A 22327-nucleotide genomic window follows, 5' to 3' on the forward strand; every position below is an offset into this window, starting at 1 on the left:
TCGCAACGGCAAATACATTTTCACGAGTTTCAGAGAAGACAAACATTCAAACCACAGCAGTTAGGCTATCATACAACTCCAGCAGGTTAGGCTCTGGTAAAATAATTTCTCTTTCGGGCAGACCTTGTTAAGAAGAACAGAATAATCTGGCATATTTCAAAATGATTCCTTTTCACCTTTTCCCTTCTCCCTCCCAGAGGCAGGAGGAGATTTTTCTCTGATATTTACTGAGGATCTGGTAGAGGTCTGGGGGGTAAAATGTACACAAGTGTAGGAGCCCCTATGACTGGGTCTCCCTGAGTGTTTAATTCTCAGACTTGTCCACAATTCATCAATTTACAGTTCAGGTTTTCCTATCCTCGCACTGGTTCCCATGGTTTCTGCTCTGGTAAAGTTATCTACCCGTCTGTCTGTCCAATTTTGGGGGCAGGAGTTTGCCCTGCAAGGTCACTTCCCTATAAGAGCTGAGAAGAGTTTATTTTTCCATTTTTTTCAGCTTTTTACTTGCTGTTAGGATACAGTGGGGACTTCTAAGCTCCTTAAAAGCCAGATCAGAAAATGAAAGTCAAACTCTTCATTTTTATTATTGTACTTTTCAGTTTTAGAATGATCATTTGGCACCTTTTTATAAGTCTTTATTGATAGTTTCTATTTGATGAGACCTTGTCATTATAACCTTCCTTTAATGCTTTAGACATGGCTAACTTTAGTTCTTTGAATATATGTATAATGATGTCTTTGAAGTCATTATCAGATAAGTCCAATATCTGGGCCCCTTCTAAAGTTTGTTGCTTTGTTTTCACTTGTGCGCTAGTTACTGCTCTTTCCTGTATCTTTGTATGTCTCATAATTTCTTGTTAAAAACGTGTCATTTTAGACAAAGTATCTAGTAACTCTGTATATAACCCAGGAGTAAATGGGTAAATGTCATTGTAATTTGCTTGGTTGTTTATTTATTCAATCGGTAACTTAGTTAAACTAATTTGCAAGGTCTACAAAATCTATTTCTCCTGCAGTGTTCAGCCTTTAATGCTCATGATCTTGATCTTTTTTTTTTTCTTCTTGTTTTTCTCTTTTAGCCTGGCTACCTAGGGGCTGCTTGTGGGTCATCATAAGCCACTTATTCATCAAAGATTGGATTTAAAGCTCCTTGGTGGATTAGATTCCTGAACATAGGTGGCATGGAGGCTGCGATCACAGTTCAGGGAGTTTACATTTTGACCTACATACTGGTAGCTTGGATTTTTTTCTGTGATAACTCCTGAGAGAGCACAGCCTTAGGTATGCACACAGTCTTCCAGATTCCCAGGGATGCGCATGATTTTATTTTTAACCCTGGCTTCCTAGTTGTTGCCTCTGAGTCAGAGCAGTTTACTGTTCAAGCAGTATTTGTTCAGAGGTTGGGCTTCAGCCCCTAGTGCTGGTGAGGATTCAGCCGTTTGCTGATGGATCTGTGTTCTGGTTGGCAAATAATTTTCAGTCTTCCCCTCATTCAACTCTTGCTGTTCCTGAGCAGGTTCAGCCTGGGGCTTGCACACAAACTTCTAGACAACCCAGAGATAAGTGTGATCCAAGGAGGGCTCTTCTTGGCAATCGTTTTCCCCGATTCTTCCTGTTAAATTTCTGGCTGTTCTGCCATTTTGCTTGTTGCCACCAGTATTATGGAGCTATGAGCATACGTTTTAATTTTCTCTACCAAGATCTCTATTGCTTCAAACAATATCATTGGCTGGACTTCTTTATCCTCTGTTCTAAATAAGGTCAGTCCCTTAAACATAGCTAGGGAGCTTTTCATCTTGCCTTTCTTCCTGAATAGAACTTCTGCACCACTGCACAGGAGCTGGAGGTGGAGACAGAGGCCCTTCTAGAATGACACCTTGCTCTACAGGTAGACGTGCACTGGGGGAAAGGAGGTGGTGGCCCCTGGAGCTCCCGGTCTTCCTAGTTTGTGCATTCTGGTATGGAAGTTCCACTCTGACAGCAAGTTGGAGAAGGAGCAACTGGAGCCCAGTGTTCTTGGACTCATGCACCTGGAGTTGAAATTTCACCCTATGAGTAGAGGCAAAATAAAAGAAAGGAGTCACAACTGTCTCCCTCAATCACCTCCAGTAGGAATACAACTTTTGCATTCCTAGTGGAGGAAGGAGAAGATGTGAAATGTGGGTGGCCTGCCCTTCCTGGGGTGATACCAAGGACCTATGTATGCTAGGACCTGCAGGGACAGGGAGCCCCCTTCTTGACCACAGCCACCAGAGCAGATAACCTTGTGAAGTTTCCATAAGACAGAGCTGAGGGTGGGTTGGGGGAACAAGTCATGGCTCCAATGCCACAGACTCCTGCTGTTCTGAAGGATATTTAGTAGATTTTCTTGAAAGAATGTTTTTCCATTTGCATATTTCCTTAGAACAGTTTGTTAAAAAATTTAAATAATTATGGTTTTTTCCAGTTAAATAGTTGTTTTGCTAGGGAAAGAAAATGTTGCACTCAACACTTTGCCATTCTGGAAGGAAGCCTCAATCCACACATTTTTTAAAGACTTAAAGTAGTTGCCAACCTACAAAACCAGACTTCTTGTCTCTTTGACAAAGCAAATATTTATCTCACTGCAACCACTTTTCCGGGACATAGCCCCTGCTCTGTCCAGAACCAGGGTTGCTGCAGTTACTCACAGTGTAGCTCGCTGTTCACCCATTCACCATCGCCCTCACCCAAAATGCTCACAACATGTATGTTGGCAGGCATTTGAATTGCAGCCTCTCAAATTGCAAGGGGATTTTAGGCAAAAGCCAAAATGCAGATGAATGCTAGCGACACAAAAGAGCACACACTCCTTGGAGAACTGCCCTTCTTAGTAGCAGTGCCAAGAGATACGAGGATGGACATATCAGAAAGACTGGACATTGGAAGCTAGGAAGATTGGACTTTATCCTAGAGGGACTAAAGGATTTTAAGCAAAGAATTGGTATGATCAAATTAACATTTTAAAGAAACCATTCTGGCTGCCATGAAGACAACAGAAGGTAATCAGCCACATGTGGACACCACAATACAGGTGGGAAGGTATGAAGACCTCACCTGAGGCCTACCCTGGAGAAAGAAAGGAGCAAGAGAAAGATACTTTCAATCTGATTTCCCCGTCTCACTCATTACTCAAAGGTGGTGGGCAGGTGGAAGTTGAAGGGGCAATACTAGATCACAAAAAAATTATCAGATACTAAGAATACCCACACACAAATCACTTGGGGATCTTGTTAAAGTACCGACTCATCAGGAGGTCGGAGCGGGGTCTGAGATCCTGAATTTCTTCCAGGCTCCCAAGTGATACCAATGCTGTAAGAGGGTGGTACAGTAAATAAGAGTAGGAGCAGAGTCTCCAGAAAGACCTGTGTTCACTCGAGTCACAGCCGTCACTTTCTACCTGCATGATCTTTTTGTGCTTCTCTTCCTTTCCTTATTTATAAGATGGTGAGGGTGGTGGTGGTTAGCAGCAATAGTATTAATAGTAATAGTAGTAGGAGGAGGAGTAATCCTCACATCATAGTATTATTATGAGGTTCAAATGTGGTAATGTGCATAAGTGCTCAGAATAAAAGAAGCTCCATAAAGGTTATCTACTATTCTTACTACTTTGCTGGTTATTTTTGTTCTTGTTGTCATTATCACTTGGACAATGGCAACTTTCACTGAGCTAGGAGCAATAAGAGAAGAAAAAGAAGTGGATCAACTTAGGTTTGGCCGTGTGGCGTCTGAGATGCCTCTGAGTCACACCATGGAATTCCCTGGCAGGTCACTGCATATATAGCCCTGGAGCCTCAGAAGAACAGTCTGGATTACAGTCCTGTGGATTTGGGAGTCATTGCCATGTAAGTGGTGAATTCGTAAGTGGATAAAATCACCTTAACTACCAGCAGAAAGGAGCCTTGGACTAAAGCCTGAGGATGATCAATATTTAAAGCACAGGCTGAGGAGCCTGGCAGAGATGAACTTTAAATTCTTTAAAGCCTAGTGGCAGTTCTTAATGTCTGGTATGGGATGGTTATACAATAAATCTGTATTTAATTGAGAGTAAGAATAGGTGATTATGTTAAATTGAAGACTGATTAAAATTCTGCTGAACTTCTCTTTCCTCTAATCCACATAATCACATCAGTGACTTCAGATGTTATTTCCTCTGCCCTGTTTCCTATGCATCTTTTGCACATTCTTGTCTATATTCTAAATGCTTTCACGACACTTCTCTTATCCATACCCACATTTTCTTACCCACCGTACATCAATCAAAAGAGGTCGGAAATGTGCCTCCTCTGGTTCCAAAAGAATAATTTCTCCCTCCTCCCTGCATCACCAGCACCTGACCTGGAAAGTGTAGACCAGCACTATCCAGTAGAATTTTCTGCAATGATGAAATCTTTTATATCTATCCTATACATACTGATAGCTACTAGCCGCGCATGCCTATCAAGCACTTATAATATGGCTAATATAACCAAACTTAAATGCTTAATTTAAATTAATTTACATTTAAGTAGCCATATGTGACTGGTAGCTATCATACTGAACAGTGCAGCAGAAGATACTGGAAAAGTATTTGTTGGTTGGATGACATCTAGAGGAACTGACCTCTAGCCACTCCTCCCAGCAGAGAATCACAGTGTGCCACCTCAAGCAAATAATTTTAATTAATTTACATTTAAGTAGCCACATGTGACTGGTAGCTATCATACTGAAGAGTGCAGCAGAAGATACTGAAAAAGTATTTGTTGGTTGGATGACATCTAGAGGAACCGATCTCTAGCCACTCCTCCCAGTAGAGAATCACAGTGTACCACCTCAAGCAAGGGGAGAGAATGGCAGAAGGAGATAAGGTAAGTTCTATGTGCTACAGCTGGAAAGATAAACTTTATTCATATCACAATTTTGCCTGAAACTACTGTTGTGTGGAACACATAATCTAATTTCTATACATGCAAACAGACTTTAATCAGTTGCAAAATATGTATTCTTACATTGGGATTTCCCAGGGCAAATTATGTGGCTGGCATAATTTGCCTTAGAAAATCCCAGTGTGAGAATATATATTACACTGGGAGGGCCAGCCTCATGGTATGCAACCTGGGCAGTCACACAGGACTCCACATGTAGGTCTCCCCCATTGATTTAATTCATTACTTTTATCATCTTGAAATTCTTAATTATTTTTTAACGAATGTCCCTCATTTTCATTTTGCACTGGGCTCTGCAAATAGTGTAGGTGGTCCTGTTCATAGCAGGTGGGCTCTCTATTAGAGATTAATTATTGAAGCTGCGCCTTTTTGTGTGTTTAATTATTTAATCATTTGTTGGTATTTTATATCTATCCAAATTCAATTAAGTGACTGCTTCATTCTCCAATTACACAGCACACTCTCCTGAGAAGCCTTTCTCCAGTCCCTGAGAGGTAGAGAGAGGACATGACAACATGAGAACTGCCAGGGCTGGTACCTTTCTGGTATCAAACAGCTATCCAGAAAGCTGAGGAAACGTAGGAACCACAATCGTTTTGGCATCTCACTTGGCAGGAAGCTGGACTAAATAGCATACAATGCCTATGCTAAATTCAAGATTCTACATGACAGCTTTCATTCACTAAATGACTTATTTTTCAGTAAAGTCAGTGGAGTTATCTATCTGTAGTACTCAAACCATGAAGGTTTCCAGAATGCTTTAGCTCTGAAATCTATGTGTCTGAGCCACATGGATCTTTTTATGGGCATCAGGGAAGACAGGTTGTCTCCTGGTTTATAAGTATCAGATGTGACTCGGACATTATTAAGGTATATAGAGGCACTTGATTCATATATAGTTTTCACCATAGTGAAACTTTTTGAGAAGTAGTTTCATGAATTAATCTCTATGGAATGAAACCTAAATGCTCCAAAATTAAGAACAAAGCAGCTCCAGTTACCAATTGATCCCTGCATATTATCCTCATGCCTCAAGACCTAAATTATACAGTGGATCCTGCAGAAAATATATTAGGTCCTACTTGCCTCCCAGGTCACAAGTGGCAAATACTAACACAATTGCCACCATTTCCTCTTCCTTGTGTATAGCAGGCATTGCTAATAGATCACAGCACTTATGTCTTTGATCACATTGACTCAAAAGTCTTCCCACTACAATACTTCAGGTAGTCACTACCAGTTAGTTGGAGTTGGCATGAAAGATGAAATGTTTCACCATTTCTTTCACAAGCTAATTCATTTAAATATTCCTCTAAATACCTTACAGTGAAACATCCAAGGTAAAGCAATCTACATGTTGAAATAAGTAGGCCTTGGTAAAGAAGTAGTTTTCTCTTCTTCATTTAAGGCTCTCCTACTCCCTTCTAACTCAGAAAATCAGGGATGCTAGAGAATCATTTTTAGGGTGATGTGATAGAAAGTACCAATTCATCAATCAAACCATACACTGAGCCACTGTCATGCACTACATGAATCACAGGTCGAATCTTGAATGTGGATTACTTTGCTCTGATGGTTAAAAGCATAAAGAGAAAGCAATTCATGAATGGCCTGGTCACAATTTCTTTTCACTTGATGTCTGTTCAATTCAGCTATAAGATCTTAGTACTAAGAGGCTGCAATTTATGATACATTTTATAATCCCCAAAAGAAATATTCATTCTCAAAATTTTTTGAGGCAGACCCAAGAAACTCAATGAATTCCAAGTAGAACGAATGCAGAGATACACACCCAGGCCCATCATAATCCAAATGCTGAGAGCCAAAGATGAAAAGAAAATCTTGAAAGAAACAAAAAGAAAAAATGACTTATCACATACAAGGGAAACCCAATAAGATTGACAGTTGATATCTCATCAGAAACAATAGAGGTCAGAAAGCAATGGGATGGCATATTGAAAATGCCAGAAGAAAAACGAAACTGTCAACCAAGCATTTTTTATCTTACATTTTTCAAATAAAGGCATTGACAGATAAACAAATGCTGAGAGAATTTATTTGTTGCTAGCAGACCCACCTTACAAGAAAAACTAATCTCTTTAGGCTGAAAGCAAGTGACCTTAGACAGTAATTCAAATACACACACACACACACACACACACACACACACACAAAATATCAGCAAAGGTAATTATGTAATTATAAAAGACAGTATAGATATATATCTTTCTCTTTTCCACTCTTAATTTAAAAAGTAAAAAGCAATTGCATAAAGCAATTTCTATACAATTGTATAATTCAGTCTATAACATCACAATGTAATATATTTGGTAATAACCGCACAGAAAGGTGAATGGGAACAAAGCTGTGTTAAAGAAATGACACAAAATAGTAAAATGAATCCACAGGAACAAATGTACAGAATCAGACATGCAAAATAAGAAGGTGAATATAACAAAGCCTATAATTAATACTTCCTCTCCTTTTTCTCATTTTCTTTACTTGACATAAAATTATACAATCATAATGTATTTTGGAGTTTTACCACACATATATGTAACATGTAATAATAATAGTAAAAAAGGAGGAAGAGCAAGTAGAGCAATATATTAATAACTTTTTTGTATCTCATTGAAATTAAGCTACTACAATTCTAAGTAGATTCTGATAAGTTAAAATGTATGTGATAAGCCCTAAAACAACCACTTAAAAAATCAAAAAATATAGTGAAAAATCATTAAAAGAATTATACAGTTATATTAGAAAATATTCACTTAATGGGAAAAAAGAAAAAGTAAAAGATGGATAGAAGGAAAAGGCATGAGACACTAGAAAGCAAAAATAGAACAGCAGAAATAAATTCAACTATATCAATACAACATTAAATGTGAACAAATTAAACAATCCAATCAATAGGTAGAGAATGAAAGACTGCATTTTTTAAAAGATCCAACTATATGCTGTCTATAGGAACCATACTTTAGGTTGAAAGAGAGAAATAGGTTGAAAGTAAAAGGATAGAAAATGATACATCATGTAAACAGCAACTGTAAGAAAACTAGACTGGCTATACTAATATCAAACAAAACAGGTATTAAGACAAAAATGTTATTAGCACTAAAGGAGAAAATTTTATAATAGTAAAACATATAAAATGAACAAACCTCATTGAATTTATGGGATAGCATCAAAAGAGCAAATATTTGAAGTATAACATTCAAAAAGGAGAAGAAAAAGACAAAGTGGTAGAAAGCCTATTTAAATAAATAATAGTGAAACATGATGAAGTGGAAAACACATCTGCCAACCAAGAATACTATATGTACCCAGAAAAGCTGTCCTTAAGCAATGAAGGATAGAAAAAGATGAACAAAACCTGAGGGGGTTAATTACCACCAGATCTGTCTTACAACAAATGCTGATGAGAGTTCTTCAAGCTGAGAGAAAAGGAGGCTAATTAGTAATGTGAAAACATATGAACCTATAAAACTTGCTCATAAAAGTAAATATACAAAGTCAGAATACTCATTGTAATGATGGTGTATAAGTTACTTATATCTTTAATATGAAGATTAAAAGACAAAACTATTAAAACAATAATAGCTCTAATAATTTGGTAAGATGTAAATGATGACATTAAAAATTAAAAATGGGGGGAGTGGAGTAAAAGTGTAGAGATTCTTTGCAATCAAAGTTAAGCTGCTATCAGCTTAAAATAGTTTGTTACACCGATAATATGCTTTTTGCAAGCTTCATGGAAAGCACAAAGCAAAAACTTGTCATTGATACACAAAAATAAAAGGCAAAGAATCAAAGCACACCACTAGAGAAAACAACTTAATCGCAAAGGATGATGGCAAGAAAGAAAGGAAAAAATGATCTAACAAAGACAACCAGAAAAACAATTAACAAAATAGCAGTAGAAAGTCCTTACCTATCAATAATTTCCTTGAATGTAAATGGGTTTTATTTAATCAAAAGACATACAGTGGCGAAATGGGTAAGAAAGAAAACAAGACCCAACTATATGCTACTTACAAGAAACCCACGTCACCATTAAAGACACATACAGATTCAAAGTGAAGGGCTGGAAAATGATATTCCATGTAAATGGAAACCAAAAGCGATTAGGAATAGCTATACCTTGATAGGGTAGACTTTATGCCAAAAACTGTAAAACATGACAAAGAATATCATTAATAATGATACAGGGATTAATTTGGCAAGAGAATACAACAGTTGTAAATATATAGACAACCAACACTGGAGAACCTAATATAAAAAAGCAAATGTTAATATATTTAAAATATACAATAATAGTAGGAAACTTTAATACCCTACTTTCAGCAATGGGAATATCATCCAGGCAGAAAATCAATAAGGAAACATCAGACTTAAACTACACTCTAGACCAAATAGACTAACAAACATATACAGAGCACTCCAATAACCACAACAGAGTACACATTCTTCTCATGTGCATGAGGAACATTCTCCAGGATAGATCATATGTTAGGCCACAAAACAAGTCTTAACAAATTTAAGAAGACTGAAACTATATCAAGTATCTTTTCTGACCACAGTGGTATGAAGCAAGAAATCAACAACAGGAGGAATTTGGAATAATTTGCAAATATATAAAAATTAAATAACATGCCCCTGAACAGCCAATGGATCAATGAAGAAAATACAAAGGAAATTAAAAAGAATATTGAACAGATAAAAATGAAAAGCAAACTATCGAAATTCACGGGATGCAGCAAAAGCAGTTCTAAGAGTCAAGCTTACAGAATAAATGCCTACATCAAAAAAAGAAAAAATATATCAAACAAACAGTTTGACCTCAAGGAACTAGAAAACTAAGAACAAACTAAGTTCAAAGTTAGTAGAAGGAGTAAATAATAAAGATCAGAGCAAAAATAAATACAATGGAGATTTAAAAAAAAAACAGATAATAGTCATAAAACTAAGACTTGGTTTTTTGAGAAGATAAACAAAATTGACGAATCTTTATCTAGACTAAGAAAAAAAGAGGAATCAAATAAATAAAATCAGAAATGAGAAACAGAAATTACAACTGATACAACAGAAATATAAAAGGTCATAGGAGGCTTATGAACAATTACACATTAACAAATTGTACGACCCGTAAGAAATAGATAAATTCATGGACACATACAACCTATCAAGATTGAATCATGAAAAATGGAAAATCTGAACAGACCAATAATAAGTAAGGAGACTGAATTAGCAATAAAAAATTTCCTATCAAAGACAAGCCTAAGGGCTGTGTGGTGGCTCATGCCTGTAATTCCAGCACTTTGGGAGGCTGAGACAGGTGGATCACTTGAGGTCAGGAGTTTGAAATCAGCCTGGCCAACATGGCAAAATCCCATCCTACTGAAAATACAAAGATTAGTTAGCTGGACGTGGTGGCAGGTGCCTGTAATCCCAGCTACTCAGGAGGCTGAGGCACAAGAATTGCTTGAACCTGAGGGGTGGAGGTTGGAGGTTGCAGTGAGCCAAGACTGTGTCACTGCACTCCAGCCTGGGTGACAGAGTGAGACTTGGTCTCAAAAAAGAAAAAAAAAAAGACAAGCCCAGGACCTGATGACTTCACTGCTGAATTCTACCAAACATTTAAGGAAGAACTAATAATACCAGTCCTTCTCTAACTCTTCCAAAAATTCGAAGTGTAGGTGATACTTTCAAACTGATTTTATAAGGCCAATATTACCCTGATAACAAAACCAGACAAGAAGACTGAAAAAAAGGAAACTACAGGCCAATATACCTGATGAATGCTAATGCAAAAATCCTCATCAAAATACTAGCAAACTGAATTGAATACGCATTTAAAAGATTATTTACCATAATGAAGTGAGATTTATTTCAGGGATGCGATGCAAAGATAGTCCAACATACACAAATCTGTATCTGTAATACACCATGTTAACAGAATGAAGGACAAAAACCATATGATCATCTCAATAGATGTGAAAAATCACTTAAAAACTAAACATTTTTTCATGATAAAAACTCTTAACTAATTAGGTATAGAAGAATTGTAGCTTCAACACAATAAAGGTCATATGACAAACCCACAGCTAACATCATACTCAATGAGGAAAAATTGAAAGCTTTTCCTCTAAGGTCCGGAACAAGACAAGAATGCCCACTCTCACATTTCTATTCAACATGCTACTAGAAGTCCTAGCGAGAGCAATCAGGCAAGAGAAAGAAATAAAAAGGCATCAAAACTGGAAAAGAAGTGTAGATTGTCCCTGTTTGCAGATGATATGATCTATATACATAAAGCCCTAAAGAACCAACCAAAAATGGTAAACAATTCAGTAAAGTTGCAAAATCAACATACAAAAATCAGAAGCCTTACTATACACCAACAGCAAACTATCGAAAAAGGAAATCAAGCAAACAATTCTACAAACAAACTATACCAATACTTAATACTTATGAATACATTTAACCAAGGAAGTGAAAAATCTCTACATTGAAAACTATAAAATACTGGTCAATGAAATTAAAGAAGCATAAATAAATGAAAAATCATCTCAGGTTCATGGGTTGGAAGAATTAATACTGTTAAAATGTTCATACTTCCCAAAGTGATCTACAGATTGAATTCAATCCCTATCAAAATTCTAAAGACTTTTCTTTACAGATAGAAAAAACAACTCTAAAAGTTCTACATGGAACCATAAATTATCCTGAATAGCCAAAGCAATCTTTAGCCAAAAGGAGAAAGCTGGAGACATTACATTACATGACTTCAAAATATACTATATTAAGCTATGGTAATCAAAACAGCATGATACTGCCATAAAAACAGACATAGAGTAGTGGAACAGAACATAGAGCACAGATACAAATCCACACATTTATAGGTAACTGATTTTCAACAAAGATGTCAAGAAAACACAATGGGAAAAGAATTGCCTCTTCAATAAATGGTGTTGAGAAAACTGAATATCCACATTTAAAAAGAATAATACTGAACTCTATCTCATCACACCATATACAAAAATAATCTGAAACTAGATTAAAGACTTAAATGTAAAACCCAAAACTGTAAAACTCCTAGAAAGAAAATAGGGAAAATTTTCCAGAACATTGGTTTGGGCAATGACTTTTTGGATAAGACCCCAAAGCCACAGGCAACAAAAACAAAAATAGACAAATAGGATTACATCAAACTAAAAAGCTTCTACACGGCAAAGAAAAAAATCAAAAGAATGAGGAGACAACCTACAGAATGAGATAAAATATTTGCAAACTATATGTTTAATAAGAAGTTAATATCCAAAATAAATAAGAAACAGAAACAACTCAATAACAAGAAAAATAAAAATCAGCAAATGACCTAATCAAATATTTCTCAAAAGAAGACTATAAATGGCCAAGAGCTTTATGAAAAAAATGTTCCATAACATTAACCATCAGGGAAAATGCAAATTAAACTCACATTGCGCTATCATCTCGCCCTTTTTAGAATGGCTACTATCAACAAATAAAAGATAACAAGTATTGGCAATAACGTGGAAAAAAAAGAACCGTTGCACAGTTAGTGGGAATGTAAATTAGTATACCCAATAAGGAAAATAGTATAAAGATTCCTCAAATACTAAAAATAGAACTATTGTATGATCTAGCAACCGTATACTAAATATATCTCCACAGGAAATGAATTAGTATATTGAAGAGAGACTGCACTCCCATTTTCATTGGAGCATTATTCATAATAGTGGAATACCATTCAGCCACAAAAAAGAAGGAAATTCTGTCTCTTGTGACAACATGGATAAATGTAGAGGACATTATGTTAAGTAAAATAAGCCAGGAACAGAAATACAAATACTACATGATCTCACTTATATGTGGAATCTAAAAAAGTTAAACTTATAGAAGTAGAGAGTAGAATGAAAGGTGGTTACCAGGAGCCAGGGTGGGGGCTGGGTGAAGAGGGGTTAGAGAAATGTTAGGTTAAAGGATACAAATTTCAGTTAGATAGGAGGAATAAGTTCAAGAGATGTATTATACAACATTGTGACTACTGTCAATAGCAATATGTGGTATTCTTGAAAATTGCTAAGAGAGTAGATGTCAAGTATTCTCACCAAAAATAACTGTGAGGTAATGCATATGTTAATTTAGATATATATTGCCATTCCACAATGTGTATACATTTCAAAACATCATATTGTACATGATAAGATACACAATTTTGCCAATTTAAATAAAATATTTTTAAAAACAGTCACATTTCCAATAGCATCAAAAAGACAAATACCTAGGAATAAATTTAACAAAAGACGTGAAAAAACTTATACTGTGAAAACTCAAAATATTGTTGAAAGAAATTAAAGACCTAAATAAATGGAAAGATTTCTCACATTTGTGGATTGGAAGATCTAATTTTTAAAATGAAGTCCTCCACAAATCTACAGATCTACAGAGTTAATGAAATCCCTGTCAAAATCCTGCTGGTTTCTTTGCAGAAATTGACAAACTAGTCCTAAAACTCATATGGAAATTCAAAGTCCCAGAATAGACAAAACAGCCTTGAGAAAGAAGTTGGAAGACTCACATTTTCAATTTCAAAATGTACTACAAAATTACAATTGTTAAGACAATGTGTTCCTGGCATAAGGATAGGCCTATACAGCAACGAAATAGGATTGATATCCAGAAATAAACCCTTACATTTATCACCAATTGATTTCAACAAGGGTGGCAGGACAATCTGATGTGGAAAGAGCAGCCTATTTAACAAAGGTACTAGGATAACTAAACAGCCACACATAAAAGAATGAAGTTGGACCCTCCTTGTCACATTATGTACAAAAACTAGTTTAAAATGGACCAAACACCTAAATTTAAGACTGAAACTATAAAATTCTTGGAAGAAAACATGGGTGTAAACCTTTGTGGCCTTGTACCAAGCAATGGTCTCTTAGATATAACACCAAAAGTACCAGCAACCAAGGAGAAAATAGATAAATTGGACATCATTAAGATTTAAAACTCTGTGTTTCAAAGACGACCATCAAGAAAGTGAACAGACAATCTACACAATGAAAGAAAACATTAACAAGTCATATTTCTGATAGGAATTTACATCTAGAATATATAAAGTACTTTGCAACTCCATAACAAAAAGATAAATAAGCCAATTTTTTAAAACAAAGAATGTCTCCAAATAGACATTTCTTCAAAGAAGACGTACACATGGCTAATAGTACATGAAAAGATGTCCCATGTTATCAGGCCTCAGGGTAATTTAAAACAAAATCACAGTGAGATATTACTTCAGACCCACTAGGATGGCTATAGTTAAAAAGAAAAATAATAACAAATGTTAGCATGTGGAAAAATCAGAACTCTCATATACTGCTTGAGGGAATGTTAAATGGTGGAGTCACTTTGAAAGCCACCTGGCAGTTCTTTGAAAGGCTAAATACAGAATTATCATACGGCCCAGCAATTCTACCCACAGGGTACACCTGCAAGAAAAGAAGACATTTGTTCACACGAAAACTTATACATGAATGTTCATAGCAGTATTATTCATAATGGTCAAGAAGTGGGAACAATCCAAATGTTCATCACTTGATGAATGGATAAAGGAAATGCGGTATAATCCAGACAATGAAACATTATTTGACAATAAGAAGGAATGAAGTATTGATATGTGTTATAATGTGAATGATACTTGAAAACATTGTGATAAGTGAAAAATATTAGTCACAGAAGACCCCATATTATATGATTCCATTAATACCAAAGGTCCAGAACAGACAAATCCATAGGGATAAAAAGTAGATGAGTGGTGGTTGCCTAGGGATGAGGAAGTTGTAGGAAAATGGGGAGGGCCTGCTAATGCAGTTTCTTTGTAAAGTGATGAAAATGTTTTAAAATTGATTGTGGGAATGGGGAATAGCTCTGTGAATATACTGAAAAACATTAAATTGTACACTTTAAATGGATAAATTGCACGGTATGTGAATTATATCTCAACAAAGCTGTTTCTTAAAAAGTATTATGAAGGAGCGTGGGAGACACAGAAAGAGAAAAGAAACAATAGGAAAGGGAAACAGAAGGAGAGGGAGAAGGATTGCTCTTCAAATTACATTTACCAGCAAAGAGGAATCCAAGTAGAGAATTTGAGCAAAGTCCTAGGGAAGGTGGTAGAGCTGCTGGCTTTGGTGTGACTTGTGCAAGTCCCTTCTCAGCTTCAGTTTCCTCATCTGTAAAACGATCAGTTAGACCCACCATATCTCTGTTTCTCTGGATCAGAGTTGCAAAGGACCTCTGCTCCTCTGACATTTCTGTTCTTTCCCAAGGGTCTGTAAATATTTGGATCAGGTGGCTATCTTCTCTGAGCTGTCATTATAAAATAAATTAAAAACAAAAACTTTGCTCAGCCTGAACCCTTTCCCCACCAATCCCCCACTCCCGCAACCTTCAATTTTCACTGCTCCCAAAGCTCATCCTCAAATCAAACTGAGGACCCTAGAAGCCCAAGCCTGGTTCATCCCACCTGTAGTCTCGTGTATCGGGGATGGTGCGATTGAGAGGCAGCTGGTTGCTGAGGTACGCGTTGTAACCAAACTTCCGGAAGAGGTCCTGGGCCTTTTTCTGCTGGGCCTCAGAAAGATCCTCGCCCCACTGCCTGAAAAGCTGTGAGTGTGGGAAGAGTTTCATTTGGGTTTTGTGCTTCTTTGTCTCGTTCACCTCGGCTTCCACTGCCTTCAGAACAGGGCGTTCTTCATCTTTCGCCCTCTTCATTGTGTTGTTCACATTTTCTTGCTGCCTCAGAGCCAATTTCATACTTTCTTCTGCAAATGAAGAGGACAGGGGTGGGAGAGAAAACATTTCAGCCCCTCCTTAGTTACCTGGGCATTCCTTTCCATCCTAATTTCCTTCTAATGGTTTACACACTACATCTTAAAATTTATAAGCTCTTGTCTCTGAGGATGTAATATGTCAGGGAACTGACATATTGCTGAGGCTTGAGTAGGTAATATGGCAGGAACCAGCTACGCAAGGCTGTATCAGCAAAGTATGTACTGGATAGGTCTCTCCCTTTAGCTCCATCAAAACTCCTCCATCCCACATCTTCAAAGCTCCTCCAAGAACTGACTTACTATGATTTGAGAAATCAGTGGAAAATAAGCTAATGTTTTTCAGAATGAGGCCTCAGAACCACTTACATCAGAATCATCAGTTGTGATTTTTTTTTTTTAATGTAGATACCCAGGCTAATCTCCAAATCCACTAAATCAGGATCTGAGAGCTGGGTGGAAACACAGACAGGAGAAATTACAAGAACCTGCTTTTTAATAAAACCAAGGAGTAATTCTCTTTATAGTAAAATTTAAGAAACACTACACCATTAGTGCCTAACAAAGGCAAATCTGCTCTAACCACTACCACCATCATCCACCCATGCCCTTGCTTCTCATGTGCTTGATTTACGAGGAACTTTAAAATTGGAGCTGTCCTAGTCTTGCAATTTCAAACTGCCAGGATCGTAAGAATGTCTTCAAAAGCTTGTTAAAAATACAGAATCCGGAGGCAGTTCCAAGATGGCTGAATAGGAATAGCTCCAGGCTATAGCTCCCAGTGTGAGCAACACAGAAGACAGGTGATTTCTGCATTTCCAACTGAGGTACCAGGTTCATCTCACTGGGGCATGTCGTAAAGTAGGTGCAAGACAGTGGGTGCAGCCCACTGAGTGAGAGCCAAAGCAGGACAAGGGTATCACCTCACCCTGGAAGCACAAGGGGGAAGGGAAATTCCCTTTCCCAGTCAAGGGAAACCTTGACACACAACACCTGGAAAATCGGGTCACTCCCACCCTAATACTGCACTTTACCAAGGGTCTTAGCAAACGGCACACCAGGAGATTATACCCTGCACCTGGCTCGGAGGGTCCCATGCCCATGGGGCCTCCCTCATTGCTAGCACAGCAGTCTGAGATCTAACTGCAAGGCGGCAGCAAGGCTGGGGGAGGGACGCCCACCATTGCTCAGGCTTGAGTAGGTAAACAAAGTGGCTGGGAAGCTCAAACTGAGTGGAGCCCACCGCAGCTCAAGGAGGCCTGCCTGCCTCTGCAGACTCCACCTCTGGGGACAGGGCATAGCCAAACAGAAGGCAACAGAAACCTCTGCAGATTTAAATGTCCCTGTCTGACAGCTTTGAAGAGAGTAGTGGTTCTCCCAGCATGAAGTTTGAGATCTGAGAACGGACAGACTGCCTCCTCAAGTGGGTCCCTGACCCCCGAGTGGCCTAACTGGGAGACACCACCCAGTAGGGGCAAACTCACACCTCACATGGCCGGGTACTCCTCTGAGATGAAGCTTCCAAAGGAACGATCAGATAGCAACATTTGCTGTTCAGCAATATTCACTCTTCTGCAGCCTCTGCTGCTGATACCCAGGCAAACAGGGTCTGGAGTGGTCCTCCAGCAAACTCCAACAGACCTGGAGCTGAGGGTCCTGACTGTTAGAAGAAAAACTAACAAACAGAAAGGATATCCACACCAAAACCCCATCTGTACGTCACCATCATCAAAGATAAAGGTAGATAAAACCACAAAGATGGGGAAAAAACAGAGCAGAGAAGTTGAAAATTCTAAAAATCAGAGTGCCTCTCCCCCTCCAAAGGAATGCAGCTCCTCACCAGCAACAGAACAAAGCTGGACAGAGAATGACTTTGAGGAGTTAAGAGAAGAAGGCTTCAGACGATCAAACTTTTCCAAGCTAAAGAAGGAAGTTCGAACCCATTGCAAAGAACCTAAAAACCTTGAAAAAAGATTAGACAAATGGCTAACTAGTATAACCAGTGTAGAGAAGTCCCTAAATGACCTGATAGAGCTGAAAACCATGGCACAAGAACTATGTGACAAATGCACAAGCTTCAGTAACCCATTCGATCAACTGGAAGAAAGGGTATCATGATTGAAGATCAAATGAATGAAATGAAGTGAGAAGAGAAGTTTAGAGAAAAAAGAGTAAAAAGAAATGAACAAACCTCCAAGAAATATGGGACTATGTGAAAAGACCAAATCTATATCTGATTGGTGTACCTGAAAGTCATGGAGAGAATGGAACCAAGTTGGAAAATACTCTGCAGGATATTATCCAGCAGAACTTCCCCAACCTAGCAAGGCAGGCCAACATTCAAATTCAGGAAATACAGAGAATGCCACAAAGATACTCCTCGAGAAGAGCAACTCCAAGACACATAATTGTCAGATTCACCAAAGTTGAAATGAAGGAAAAAATGTTACGAGCAACCAGAGAGAAAGGTCGGGTTACCCACAAAGGGAAGCCCATCAGACTAACAGCGGAGCTGTCAGCAGAAACTCTATAAGCCAGAAGAGAGTGGGGGCCAATATTCAACATTCTTAAAGAAAAGAATTTTCAATCCAGAATTTCATAGCCAGCCAAACTAAGTTTAATAAGTGAAGGAGAAACGAAATCCTTTACAGACAAGCAAATGCTGAGAGATTTTGTCACCACCAGGCCTGCCCTAAAGAGCTCCTGAAGGAAGCACTAAACATGGAAAGGAACAACTGGTACCAGCCACAGCAAAAACATGCCAAATTGTAAAGATCATTGATGCTAGGAAGAAACTGCATCAACTAATGAGCAAAATAACCAACTAACATCATAACGACAGGAAAAAATTCACACATAACAATATTAACCTTAAATGTAAATGGGCTAAATGCTCCAATTAAAAGAAACAGACTGGCAGATTGGATAAAGAGTCAAGACCCATTAGTGTGCTGTATTCAGGAGACCCATCTCATATGCAGAGACACATATAGGCTCAAAATAAAGGGATGGAGGAAGATCTACCAAGCAAATGGAAAACAAAAAAAAGGCAAGGGTTGCAATCCTAGTCTCTAATAAAACAGACTTTAAACCAACAAAGATCAAAAGAGACAAAGAAGGCCATTACATAATGGCAAAGGGATCAATTCAACAAGAAGAGCTAACTGTCCTAAATATATATGTACCCAATACAGGAGCACCCAGATTCATAAAACAAGTCCTTAGAGACCTACAAAGAGACTGAGACTCCCACACAATAATAGTGGGAGACTTTAACACCCCACTGTCAACATTAGACAGATCAATGAGACAGAAAATTAAAAAGGATATCCAGGAACTGAACTCAGCTCTGCACCAAGTGGACCTAATAGACATCTACAGAACTCTCCACCCCAAATCAACAAAAATATACATTCTTCTCAGCACCACATCACACTTATTCCAAAATTGACCACATAGTTGGAAGTAAAGCACTCCTCAGCAAATGTACAAGAACAGAAATTATAACAAACTGTCCCTCAGACCACAGTGCTATCAAACTAGAACTCAGGACTAAGAAATTCACTCAAAACTGCTCAACTACATGGAAACTGAACAACTTGCTCCTGAATGACTACCGGGTACATAACGAAATGAAGGCAGAAATAAAGATGTTCTTTGAAACCAGTGAGAACAAAGATACAACATACCAGAATCTCTGGGACACATTTAAAGCAGTGTGTAGAGGGAAATTTATAGCACTAAATGCTCACAAGAGAAAGCAGGAAAGAACTAAAATTGACACCCTAACATCACAATTAAAAGAACTAGAGAAGCAAGAGCAAACACATTCAAAAGCTAGCAGAAAGCAAGAAATAACTAACCTTAGACCACAACTGAAGAAGATAGAGACACAAAAAACCCTTCAAAAAGATCAATGAATCCAGGAGCTGTTTTTTTGAAAAGATCAACAAAACTGATAGACCACTAGCAAGACTAATAAAGAAGAAAAGAGAGAAGAATCAAATAGATGCATTAAAAATTATAAAGGGGATATCACCATCAACCCCACTGAAATACAAACTACCATCAGAGAATACTATAAACACCTCTACACAAATAAACTAGAAAACCTAGAAGAAATGGATAAATTCCTGGACACATACACTCTTCCAAGACTAAACCAGGAAGAAGCTGAATCCCTGAATAGACCAATAGCAGGCTCTGAAATTGAGGCAATAATTAACAGCCTACCAACCAAAAAAAAGTCCAGAACCAGACAGATTCACAGCCAAATTCTAGCAGAGGTACAAGGCGGAGCTGGTACCATTTCTTCTGAAACTATTCCAATCAATAGAAAAAGAGGGAATCCTCCGTAACTCAATTTATGAGGCCAGCATCATCCTGATACCAAAGACTGGCAGAGACACAACAAAAAAAGAGAATTTTAGACCAATATTCCTGATGAACATCGATGCAAAAATCCTCAATAAAATACTGGCAAACCAAATCCAGCAGCACATCAAAAAGCTTATCCACCATGATCAAGTGGGCTTCATCCCTGGGATGCACGGCTGGTTCAATATATGCAAATCAATAAACGTAATCCAGCATACAAACAGAACTAAAGACAAAAACCACATGATTATCTCAATAGATGCAGAAAAGGCCTTTGACAAAATTCAACAGCCCTTCATGCTAAAAACTCTCAATAAATTTGGTATTGTTGGAACGTATCTCAAAATAATAAGAGTTATTTATGACAAACCCACAGCCAATATCATACTGAATGGGCAAAAACTGGAAGCATTCCCTTTGAAAACTGGCACAAGACAGGGATGCCCTCTCTCACCACTCCTATTCAACATAGTGTTGGAAGTTCTGGCTAGGGCAATCAGGCAGGAGAAAGAAATAAAGGGTATTCAATTAGGAAAAGAAGCCAAATTGTCCCTGTTTGCAGATGACATGATTGTATATTTAGAAAACCCTATTGTCTCAGCCCAAAATCTCCTTAAGCTGATAAGCAACTTCAGCACAGTCTCAGGATACAAAATCAATGTGCAAAAATCACAAGCATTCTTATACATCAGTAACAGACAAACAGAGCCAAATCATGAGTAAACTTCCATTCACAATTGCTTCAAATAGAATAAAATACCTAGGAATCCAACTTACAAGGGATGTGAAGGACCTCTTCAAGGAGAACTACAAACCACTGCTCAATGAAATAAAAGAGGACACAAACAAATGGAAGAACATTCCATGCTCATGGATAGGAAGAATCAATATCATAAAAATGGTCATACTGCCCAAGGTAATTTATAGATTCAATGCCATCCCCATTAAGCTACCAATGACTTTCTTCACAGAATTGGAAAAAACTACTTGAAAGTTCATATGGAACCAAAAAAGAGCCCGCATTGCCAAGACAATCCTAAGCCAAAAGAACAAAGCTGGAGGCATCATGCTACCTGACTTCAAACTATACTACAAGGCTACAGTAACCAAAACTGCATGGTACCGGTACCAAAACAGAGACATAGACCAATGGAACAGAACAGAGCCCTCAGAAATAATACCCCACATCTACAACCATCTGATCTTTGACAAACCTAACAAAAACAAGAAATGGGGAAAGGATTCCCTATTTAATAAATGGTGCTGGGAAAACTGGCTAGCCATATGTAGAAAGCTGAAACTGATCCCTTCCTTACACCTTATACAAAAATTAATTCAAGATGGATTAGAGACTTAAATGTTAGACATAAAACCATAAAAACCCTAGAAGAAAACCTAGGCAATACCATTTAGGACATAGGCATGGGCAAGGATTTCATGTCTAAAACACCAAAAGCAATGGCAACAAAAGCCAAAATTGACAAATAGGATCTAATTAAACTAAAGAGCTTCTGCCCAGCAAAAGAAACTACCATCAGAGTGAACAGGCAACCTACAGAATGGGAGAAAATTTTTGCAATCTACTTATTTGACAAAGGGCTAATATCTAGATCCTACAAAGAACTCAAACAAATTTACAAGAAAAAAACAACCCCATCAAAAAGTGGGAGAAGAATATGAACAGACACTTCTCAAAAGAAAACATTTACACAGCCAACAGACATATGAAAAAAATGCTCATCATCACTGGCCATCAGAGAAATGCAAATCAAAACCACAATGAGATACCATCTCACACCAGTTAGAATGGCGATCATTAAAAAGCCAGGAAACAACAGGTGCTGGAGAGGATGTGGAGAAATAGGAACACTTTTACACTGTTAGTAGGACTGTAAACTAGTTCAACCATTGTGAAAGACAGTGTGGTGATTCCTCAAGGATCTAGAACTAGAAATACCATTTGACCCAGCCATCCCATTACTGGCTATATACCCGAAGGATTATAAATCATGCTGCTATAAAGACACATGCACACATATGTTTATTGTGGCACTATTCACAATAGCAAAGACTTGGAACCAACCCAAATGTCCATCAATGACAGACTGGATTAAGAAAATGTGGCACATATACACCATGGAATAC

General features: G+C 37.7%; 1 protein-coding gene across 1 annotated transcript in view; it reads right to left on the bottom strand.

The window, feature by feature from the left end:
• LOC105484161 (polypeptide N-acetylgalactosaminyltransferase 8) overlaps positions 1 to 22327 on the bottom strand; it is a 63346-nt gene that overhangs the window by 36244 nt on the left and 4775 nt on the right. Inside the window, exon 2 of the mRNA XM_011745525.3 lies at positions 15502 to 15799. Within this exon, the coding sequence (XP_011743827.1) occupies positions 15502 to 15799 (298 nt within the window). The remainder of the gene's footprint in view (positions 1 to 15501; positions 15800 to 22327) is intronic.

Source organism: Macaca nemestrina, chromosome 10 (genome assembly GCF_043159975.1).
Source record: "Macaca nemestrina isolate mMacNem1 chromosome 10, mMacNem.hap1, whole genome shotgun sequence".
Taxonomy (NCBI): domain Eukaryota; kingdom Metazoa; phylum Chordata; class Mammalia; order Primates; family Cercopithecidae; genus Macaca; species Macaca nemestrina.